The sequence below is a fragment of the Seriola lalandi genome, unplaced genomic scaffold (assembly GCF_002814215.2).
Source record: "Seriola lalandi dorsalis isolate HSWRI2012SDOR001 ecotype SW California unplaced genomic scaffold, Sedor1 jcf7180002054919, whole genome shotgun sequence".
NCBI lineage: Eukaryota > Metazoa > Chordata > Actinopteri > Carangiformes > Carangidae > Seriola > Seriola lalandi.
Genome location: NW_019525471.1, coordinates 549,261 through 559,614, shown reverse-complemented (window position 1 = coordinate 559,614; position 10,354 = coordinate 549,261). Strand labels below are relative to the sequence as shown.

General features: G+C 40.0%; 1 protein-coding gene across 5 annotated transcripts in view; it reads right to left on the bottom strand.

The window, feature by feature from the left end:
* LOC111673475 (RNA-binding protein with multiple splicing-like) overlaps positions 1–10,354 on the bottom strand; it is a 36,811-nt gene that overhangs the window by 3,085 nt on the left and 23,372 nt on the right. For 2 of the 5 annotated variants that reach the window (XR_015436154.1, XR_015436155.1), the window contains exons 6-7: positions 7,393–7,462; positions 44–163 (exon numbers count right to left, since the gene is read on the bottom strand). Coding sequence is in view for 2 of the 5 variants with exons in the window: in XM_087169878.1 (XP_087026004.1) it covers positions 7,400–7,462 (63 nt within the window). In the remaining 3 variants the exon portion in view is untranslated. Of the gene's footprint in view, positions 1–39; positions 164–7,392; positions 7,463–10,354 lie in introns of those variants that run through there. The other 3 variants (XR_015436156.1, XM_087169878.1, XM_087169879.1) reach the window with 3 other exon arrangements.

Sequence of the window (10,354 nt, the reverse complement as noted above, 5' to 3'; positions counted from 1 at the left end):
AACCCCACCTGCTGGGATCGTGGAGTCCAAGCCATAAACTCACCGACGTTACGCTGCTCCAAGTGCTGGGGTCAGGTCAGTCCTCCAGGTTTCTAATTGGACATGAGAGGCAATCAGCAACGCCCGTCACAGCCGGCCACGGCCACCATCACACATCAGGAACCTGAGGACACAAAGGAGACGCGGTTTTTCCTCAAGTGATCGAGCTGCAACAGCATCCTGACTGCTGATTCAGGTTTATGGTAAATTTCAGGGCGTAGTCTGTGGTTACTGTGGATATACTTTACACAAGTGCAAGATTATTTTCAAGGGTTAAAGACGGTAAGTACTCTGGTAGTTTTGCCAGCTTTTTTCAAATACAATACTTCAAGCTCAGTATCTGAGAATTGCACTCAGACCAGACGGGATGTCATGATTTAAAGCTACTTCATCACTGTTATGACAAAGTGCATCCGTGGGTGTTCAAAATCGATGCAGCAGAGGCCAAGATATCCTGACTTTTACTCTCTAGTATATATCAAGCTCCAAAAATGTTGGATTCCACTCTTCCCATAATGTAACTGGATAAAATCCTTCATTAGACAACATCTTTCTGGTAAACGCCCACACCTTCCCAACTTCACACCACCAGTTAGTAAGTCAGGCTTTCAGTTAAAATGAGTAGTCTTCAAGCCCACGCTGAGATTACTTAAGTGATGTTATTTTCTCAGACTCAACAAGGCGCCTCCAGAGCCACACATGAGATTACACAACTGGTTTCTCAGGATGTGTAGCACTCCGTGTGACTTGTAAACTGATTTTGACATGTAAAATTAGTGGCGTGAACTTTTAAGACAGACCATTTTAACCAAATCGTTCAACCTCAAACTCCAGCTGTGACAAACAGGATGTCAGCTGACAATAGTCTTGAATACTTATGTTGAACTTGTGCCTAACAACCATATCTCCCATGATCCCTCCCCACCACAGCCCCACTACCACAACTCCCACCCACCCAGCGGACCGAAGAGAAAGGTCAACCCTCCGACCCCCCCCTCACCCACCCCCAGATGTATAACGCCAAAAATAGACATCTCTTAGAGGACCGTGGTAACTCGGGTTCAGAGGAGGGAGAGAAACTCTTTGGAACAATAAACAATTAGTAAACCAAACATGACCTTAAGAGAAAGAAAGAGACAGACAGACTGTTGCAGGAAAAGGAGGGAGATGAGTTGGGAACTGTTCCCCGTCCAGAGAGCAGTGCGTTTTTTGAAGGGGCACGGCTGGCCTAGCTAATGCCCTGTTGCGCGTTCAATCAAGGATGAGGGAATCGATGCGTTATACAGCCGCTTGGCTAAGCTGATGCGACACATACTTCCAGACCACGCTATTTGTTCTGGCTGAGACACCAAGGTTAAAGATTGGGTTGATCATTGAACATGTCTGTGTGGATTAGGGAAAGGTTTAATGATTTGCGGGCTTAATGTGTTACATCCAATAACTCGGCCCCGGCGCACAATGTGAGATAGGTAAACAAGTGGTGTTTGACAATGTGGGAGGTGACTTGGTTTCTCATGAATGTGTGCACTGTTTTTGTTTTTATTTCAGCTAGGCTTCACGTAGCTAATGTTCCTGCCTGTGTTATCAGTGATCATTGATCCTGCGCTGCAAATCAAGAAGAGAAAAGAGGAATTGTTCAAATTTATTACAAATGACAGAGCATAACTAGCTCTCCACTATTCATTCTTAAACCCTTTACTATAAATCACTTATTCAAATCAATTATTTATCTTTTAGAAATTTCAATGTATTTTTTTTTCCAGGGCATCACTGGTTTTCATTCATTTCTGTATGATTAGCAGACCACTGAGCTGTTTAATACATTACTGCGAACTTCAAACCTGCATTCATTCTTGTCAAAGTCAGAGCGCGACCGACGTAATCAGTGTGGCAGATACTCTCGGCTGATTTTAGCTTATCGCCAGACATATCAGATCATTTGCATCAGTTATATATTATCTGATAATCCTTTTTATTCGGTAGTGATAATTTTATATAGGTTTCTTATAAATTAATAAATCCTTAATATATTAATATATGTATTTATTCATAAATGGGAGCTTTGAAAGTGGTGCAAAAATGGGTTCATTTTAAAAACTGAATAGTGGCCAATATGTGATCAGATTTAGAGCTGAAACAATTCATTGTGTCATTTGTCAACTGAGATAAAATTAATTGGCACAATTTTTTGAATATTTGTTGGTTTTCTTAATCCTCTAGGTTAGTGTTCAAATTTTGATTGGTTAATCAAGAAAGTATGACACTAATTGTTAGTTGCACCCTTAAGCAGAAGTTTACAGCAATTGATACAGTTTAAATTTAACATATAAACATATATAGTATTTGAATGAAATGCAGATTTGTGTAAGGTTTTTTTCTAAATACTGTCATTCTCTGACTCTCAGATACTGGCATCAAATTTAAAAATGCAGTTTCAGTAGAGACATGGTCAAAATTACATTACTGCTGCAAGGTAATGCAGTGCAGGTACCTTCACAAATCAAATCAATCTGCACTTTAAACTGCATTACCATACAACACTAATGCAAAGTTGACAAAAAAAAAGGCTTGATGCTCACGGTGATGGATTGCAAAGCACAAGCATTTAGAGTCTCCAAACTGATTCTCATGTCATAAGGACAGAATGTAAACCAATAACTGCTTGGAGCTATAAGAAGAATAAATCCACTAATGTAAAACTGTAGCCCGCCTTCAAAAATGGTTAGTGAAAATATAAAGTACAGTTGATTCGTAGTTAAGGAGCTAAAACTCAGTATGGTCCTTTAAGAGCTATACCTGTGCAGCACGGCCATGAAAAAGAACCCCGTCTGAAGCCCCTTTAATCCGGAGAAAAGCCTTTAGGCCCTGGCTGTGTTTCTCACATACCGGCAATAGCTGCTGGTGCTGGGCGGTGATGAATGCAGCTGCTGACATGTATCTAGCTCCCAAGACCCTGTGCAGGGACGAGGCCACAGTGTAGCTATACTGTATGCGTGTGTGTGTGTGTGTGTGTGTGTTATGTATCAGTAGGGGGTGAGAGAATAAAGTCCCACTTCCTTATTAGAAGGGGCCCCAGCTGGCCCTCAGCTCTCCGGTGGGAGTTAGTCCAACATTGCACAGGAACCATTGGTTTTGTCGGGCTATTGGCCAAAAAGGTCCTCGGGGCAGGCAGCCAGACTGCACACACACACACACACACACACATATTCGACTCTCTCAGGCTCACACACAAGCATGCATGATAGGGGCACGCACACTACACTCCCCCACCATGTCTTGTCAGATGGAAAATCCGGATTACCTTTCCCTCCAGTTCACTAGGCATTAATGTCCACTATTAGGTTGTCTTTGGACCCAGCTCTGTGCCAGAGCATGAATGTCAAATACAATTCAGCTTCACAAACATCCAGATGAATGACTAGCCTAAGCCCCCCCCCAGTGGTATTGCAATAACAAAACCTTACAACACAGAATGTTTTAAAAAGTCAGCTACCTGTTTCAAAGTGGCTCTGCTGTTAATTATGTTTTCAAAATGGTTCTTCCTTTGACAGGCAGGATGCCAGGTGATTAGGACAAGTCATTACCAGTCATGACTAAAAGACCCCTGAACACTACCGCACTTTCAGCTGTTCACACACACACATTTAAGTCTCCCACGGTGACACTTCCTAATGCAAGCCAACATACTCTGACCGTTAGTGGTCCCCGTCCTTCAGATGCCAAGACAACTACTGACCGACCACAAGCCTCTCAGGACTGTGGAGCTGTAAGCTTCTCTGAATTCCCACTGTGAAGCTTTACTGTCACCAGCCGCCTTCAGCGTGAATAACAATTCACAAATGCTGACTTTTTGTCAGCACACATGACACATCAATAGCAGACTGATTGTACAATAGTAGTGCGACGCAGACAGCTTCTCTCTGTAATCTCAGTTCAAGTTTATTCTTGTTGTCTTGCTGCTAAAATTGCTTCAAAGTGTTTCACAAGAGCTTTGCTTCACGGATTGCATTGCACAAATAAGTAACACAGCTCACATCAAGACATCAAGTCATTGCGTTTCTAACTTGACTGCGTCCATTTACCAGTCCAGAGGGGCCAAATAACACAAGGTTTGGTACAGATGAAAGGTTTGTTTGCAAAGCTGCACAATGTCGGGGACAAACAGAGTAAAGTTAACTCAACGCTGACCGTTTTCTGGAGGGAATGACCAGCATTTCTTTTAACTCAAAAGGAGATACAGTGAACCATTAGCTTTTACTGTGCCAGCATGAGGAGACATGCTTCATAGAGTGATTACGCTCAGTCCACCATTACATTGCAGAGTTGTAGGTCATGCTCTTGTTGAAAGTAATTTACATTAACTGAGCTTGTTGTTGGACACTGGAAATGAAACTTTCTTAAAAAAGGGCCAGTCCATTTAAATAAGCCCAAAAAAAAATGTATATTTTAATTAAGAATATTTACTGTTTCCCAGCTGTTCTACTTCTGAATGACTATACTGCTCCATTTATCATGGATACAACAAACAAAGACTGTCAGAAAGCAGACAGCACTGTGTGTCGTCTCAGAGACACTGGCTGCCTTTAAGAGTCACGTGGGTGGGGAAAGTAGAACATGTAGAAATTTGCAGGAAAAAGTGAAACTTTTACTTGTTAATTGCAAACTTCTTATGAAATGTGTGTTTATGTGTCTTGTATATCTTCCACTTTTATGTGTGTTGCTTGTTAATAAATAAAGTAATGGTCATAAAGACAGATTTAGATGAATTTGTTTTTAAACCCCACAGCTCTGAGATTTCTGCATCCCTCCCAACACAATGTAGGTGAATTTTGTTTGATTGTGGCATTTAAAATATTCGACTGCAATACATCTTTCCAGAAACAGTGTTCATAGGGACTAATTACGTCCTTATAAAAGTGTTCACAGTGAGGTCACAGTTTCTGGAAAGATGTGTAATTTGTCAATGCCGTGAGGACCAAAAACAAAATTCCTTCCACCTCCATTGTACTGAGCCGGCAGCAGAAGACTCAGAGGAAACTATCAGCATTAAAAAAATATATATCTGTAGAAATGAGAGAGAAAAACAGTTTGTGTAGTTTGGATGAACTCAGCTTTTTTGTTTGTGTGTATTTGCCTTTGAGAGGCCTTATGTTTGGGCATGCACTTACATTCTCTGTGTGTGTGTGTCCTGTGTTGTGTGTGTGTGTATATATACTGTATATATATATCTGCTGCAGTTGCCTGTAATTATCACAATATTCTTACTGGATGTCTCAACTTCACTTCACCCTCCACTGTGAGCCGGATGTTGGGATGTTGTTGTTTCATTGAGGGGCTAATATCCACTGGGGCAGCCTGACTGACCAAATGACTTCCTCCTGGTTTGATAGAGGAGTAATTATTTCCTCCAAGCCCCTCCCTTCACCACTCCCTTCCTCCTTTGCGCCCCCCCGACAGAGATGAAATCCCCAAAACATCAAATTACTCCCAACAGCTTTTTCTCTCATGCAGTATGTTTAAGTGTGTGGATGTAGACGAGTAAGCTATGATGCAGGGTTAGAAGGAGAGGGCAGAGGACTAGCACCAATCAACAGCCCGATGAATGTTAGCCTCCATGCTTCCACCAGCACCCACCCACTCCCCACTGACTCCCTAAGGGGTCTGTAGAACATGTTTCTTCCTGTCCCGAGACGTCGAAGGGAGGGCGCTGGTGACAGTGTGACTGGCGCCGAGTGCAGACACACACACATGGGCGCAGTCAGTCAACACAGACACACAGACCAGCAGGGGATTTGTTGTGCTTTGTGGTTTTGTTTTTCTGCAAGCACAACAACGTTCAGTTTGTCTGAACCAGAGAGCGAGACACATGTGCTGCGTAGCTCACGAGTGGCTACGGTGGACTTGTGCACTTATCAAAGCACTTATTAGAAACCGGCTGCTTTGTGTGCTGTCTGCAGCTCCACTGAAATGAATTTGTCTGTAATTTATTTTAAATAAAGCCCCATGCTAATCGTTCTTTAATAAAGATTCATAAAAATGGCCCTTCCAGCGCTACCCAGGTACCTCAGCAGTTCATGGTGCATTTTCCACATTTACCACTTTATGGAGCATCACATCCTCCATCTCTTTCTGTCCCATCTTTTTTTTTTTATAATTCTCCACTGTGTACTTTGTCATAATGCAGAAATGCCAAAACCAGTTTTTAAATTAAAAAATGTATTTCATCCTGTCAGGGTTTGACAAAATGACAAACATGTACTAATATGTTCTGTATGGTACCAAGACTATAATAGAACAATATTCGGTGTTTATTATGGCAATTTTTAGAGCGCGTGCAAAATAATAAACTTTCCCTCACATACAAGAACAATAAATATCACGCGTCCTTCCTGCACGCACACCAGTAACTTCTGATCCTGCACAAAAACTACTCAGCCTGTATAATTTTAAACCTTGATTTACTTCCATTCATTTGTTTCAGTGCAATAAGATCATACAATTAATTACAATCAGTGGTGAGAGAAGTACTCAGATCATTAAGGCCCTTAGCTTAAAAATAGCTTTTTATATTGACCACTGTATGTATAATGAAATAATGAAAGGTGTCGCTCGTACTGACGAACCCACAGAATTATCAAAAGGCTCTGCAGTTCCTCTCAGCTCTGCCTGACATTTCAGCCTCTCAGCACTTGAGTATATGTACTGAGTAACTTTCACCACTGGTTATAATCACTTTACCTATCAAAGCAGTTTATATTAGCATTTTAGTCATATTTGCTGAGCTCTACCCCGTCTGTTTTATTAAAACATCGGCATCGGAGCTCGTTGTACATTCTGTTTGACTCACTGCCTTTGATGCCTGAGATCAAGCATCACTTCGATGGGTAAAGTCGAGCTTCTGTACCCTGTGACCTGAGTAGGGGAAAATAATGGAGTTTCCCTTTAAATCGTACCTTTCATCTCTTATGATGTCCCAAAACGTTGGAGCAAGGAGCGACTGCTTTCATTGACCAACTGGGTTTAACACATCCACATTTACATCTAACAGGCTAATTTGTTTTGTGTTAGTGAGTAGTATGCACTCATTAATTAGCTGGTTAGTTCGACAGTCAGCTGGATGCACGTTTTTCATGTGAGGGTTGAGGGCAAACAGAGAGTGCTCACTTGACGCAAACGCCAGTAACACCCTGTGATATTCCCGACAGATGTTTAGGGAATATCTCTGCGCCTGTTTAAACAAAGTGTCATAACATTTACTAAAGTATTTTCACGGCGCAGCGCAATGTACGCTTCTTTGTCATAGCAGGGCAGAGGGCTGAGAGTCCGTGTGCATTTGTGTAAGTTGTTACTCACACATACTTCAGCAGAACTGCCTGGACTTCCATCCCTGAGGAGTTCCATCTGCAGGTGGGAGCCAGCGGATCTAAACAAACATAATCACACATACATTAACACACAGGCGCATACGTACAAATGATATGACTATATACAATTTATATAAATACAAACTTTAATGTGAGTCAGTAATGTCAGTCTATTAACAAATGGATTGCTGGACTAAAAAGTTAGCATCTCTCTGCATTTCTCTGACCATTTTTTAAACCCTGTAATATCAAGGACTCATTTACTGCGCATAAATGGAAACACATTTATTCACTTTGTTGTTGACAGGAGTGAAGCAGCTAGCCTGGCTATCTCCAAAGTTAACAAAATCCACCAGTCAACATTCTGGACCTAAATAATTAACATGTTTTATCTCATTTGTTTAATTCATACAAAAACCAAAGTGTGAAGCTGATACTTTGGGTTTTGATGTTGCTTATGTGCCGGACAGTTTCTTGGCCAGATGCAGCAGAGTCACTGCAGAGATGAAAGAACTCATGCTAGCTGTTTCCTCCTTTTTTCATCTTTTATGCTAAGATAAGCTAAGCTAAATGCCTTCTGGCTGTCACTTCATTACTTCATGAACAAACATGAGAATGCTACTGGCAAGAAAAGGGAATATGCCAAAAAACTACAACTGACTTCTACTTTTAATTTGACATTTAGCTGATAGTTGACACTGGATTGTTTTATTGTCTTTGAAATACAAGAATTATACTAAGACAATTTATACCCTGTTTGTTTCAGATCTTCATATCTTTACTATAAAACGTTATCTATTACTGTCACGCCTTGTAAATTTCCACATTGCACAATCATCTTTTTGTATTCAGATGAAATTCACATGACACAACAGAATGACTCCTAGGTCTTCCCAGATTTATTACTTTGTAAACAGCCAAGTTATTACATTTACTAACAAACCACCAACACTACTGTACTCTCACTAGAAAGGGCTACAGCAGCTTCTTAACCAGAGAGCTGAGCTAATTTTAACATAAATTAAATTTAATAATTTAGCATTGTGTGTGTGTGCTGTAAGATCTGTTTATATACACATTTTTATGTCTCACATCAGCATCTACTCTAGGTCAAGAGAGAAAGTGACATGCTAACATTAACCACAACCGCCTACTGAAATCACAAGGCCAGATTTTCTTTGTGTGTGTCAGTGTGTGCTCACATATCCGATGCATGTGGAAAAATGCCAGCAAGGCAGATTCAACTTGCACTCATTTAAAATTCTGACATCATCTGAGCTTCAGCTTTACTGGGGACTTTGTACTGAGATAACCTTAGCATCAGCATTATATATGGAAAATATACTCTGCATACTCTCTAGCAGAGATAAAAGACATATACTGTAACATTCTGAGCTTAAAATAATTCAAAGTACTGAGACATCAATACAAGATTGAAAACCAATATGCAAACAAAAATTCAGAAACAGTATACATCTAATACTGAGATCTTATCAGGGTCAGTCAGTACCAAACAGGCTTCATGTGAAGAATTTCAAGGGATCAATAAGGAATTCTTATGTGAACTCACAGTGGAGCTGTGCAGATTAGAAAACCTCAATAAACTGGATCATGGTTGGTGGAAAAAGGGGGATTTAATTAATGAAGTAGGTGATGATCAAATGATGATGCAAACCTTTTAAAGTGCTGAAGCTTTCACAAGTGTGTGTGTGTGTGTATGAGTAATTGGGATAAATAAAGCGACATGACATAATCTACTATTGATTCATGAAAACTGTAAGCTGTGGTATGTGATGTTAGACCTGAACAGAATTTTCAATTTTAAACCGTTCATGATCTTGAAATATTAACTTTATAAAAATTATGCTGAATGTGTAAGTGCTAGGTCAATTAGTTACTTTTTCTCTGTTGAGGAACTAGCTTTTTTTTTTTTTTTTAAATTTGAATTATTATATTGATTACATGTTTGTAGTTTGCAGGATTTCAAGACCAAGGCAGGAGTCCCTGTACGCTTAAAAAGATACTTTGGTATAGGGAAGTTTTATTTCTTTTCTCAGAGTGAAAAAATTAGTGATTGGTTGAAATTGAAATTCAACTTCTACACCATTTGGAAATTACAGGATAGGTATTTTTTTCAGGGAATCTTAGTATTCATATCTATTTTTCCATAGAGGTCAGCCGAACTAACTAATCTTTCTTACACCTCCACATGAACTGCATGTGGGGGACGTAAGAAAGGCAAAGGTTTGGTGAACAGTGCGATTAGTTTAGTTTAGTTCGATTCCTGGAAGTTAATGGGATCAGGTAGCAGCTCCTCTCAAGAGAAGGGTAAAACAGCATTACACATCTGCAAAAATGGACTACACCCTGGAAATTAAATATTTATAAAGTCACTAATTTCACTATCAATAAACAAATTAAATTATATCAAATTCCTGATTCATTTCCTGCTTTCATGGTGCACAGCTGAATATGACTGACCAGTGTTTTAGAAATGGTAGTTTGAAACTGATATAAGCTGTCAACTCAAGATGTCTGTTCAAAAATGGTTTAAGTATGTATGAAAAAGGAAAATATGTATTTAGTTCCTTTTGAAAGAACTGCAAATTCTTCCCATAACTCTCACTTTATTAAGCTCAAATCACCACTCAACATGATGTGTGTAGAGATATCTGTCTTTAAGAATAAGAGAAAAATTCCTCCAAAACCAATTTATCTATTTGACTTCCAAACTATACGAGTAAAACCACCAGATATTTGATTTTACCATGACTGCATTTATGCTTTGCAGCCAATCAGTTCTTTTGTAAATTTGCATATGACATTTGACATGTGACTGGGTGGTGTGTGCTCTGAGGTGCATCTGTGGATGGAACAGACAAATGATTTCAGGGCTGACGGTAGCAGATGTTTGTACAGTGGGCTCAGGAGGAGGTTCGGGGTGGGGGGGT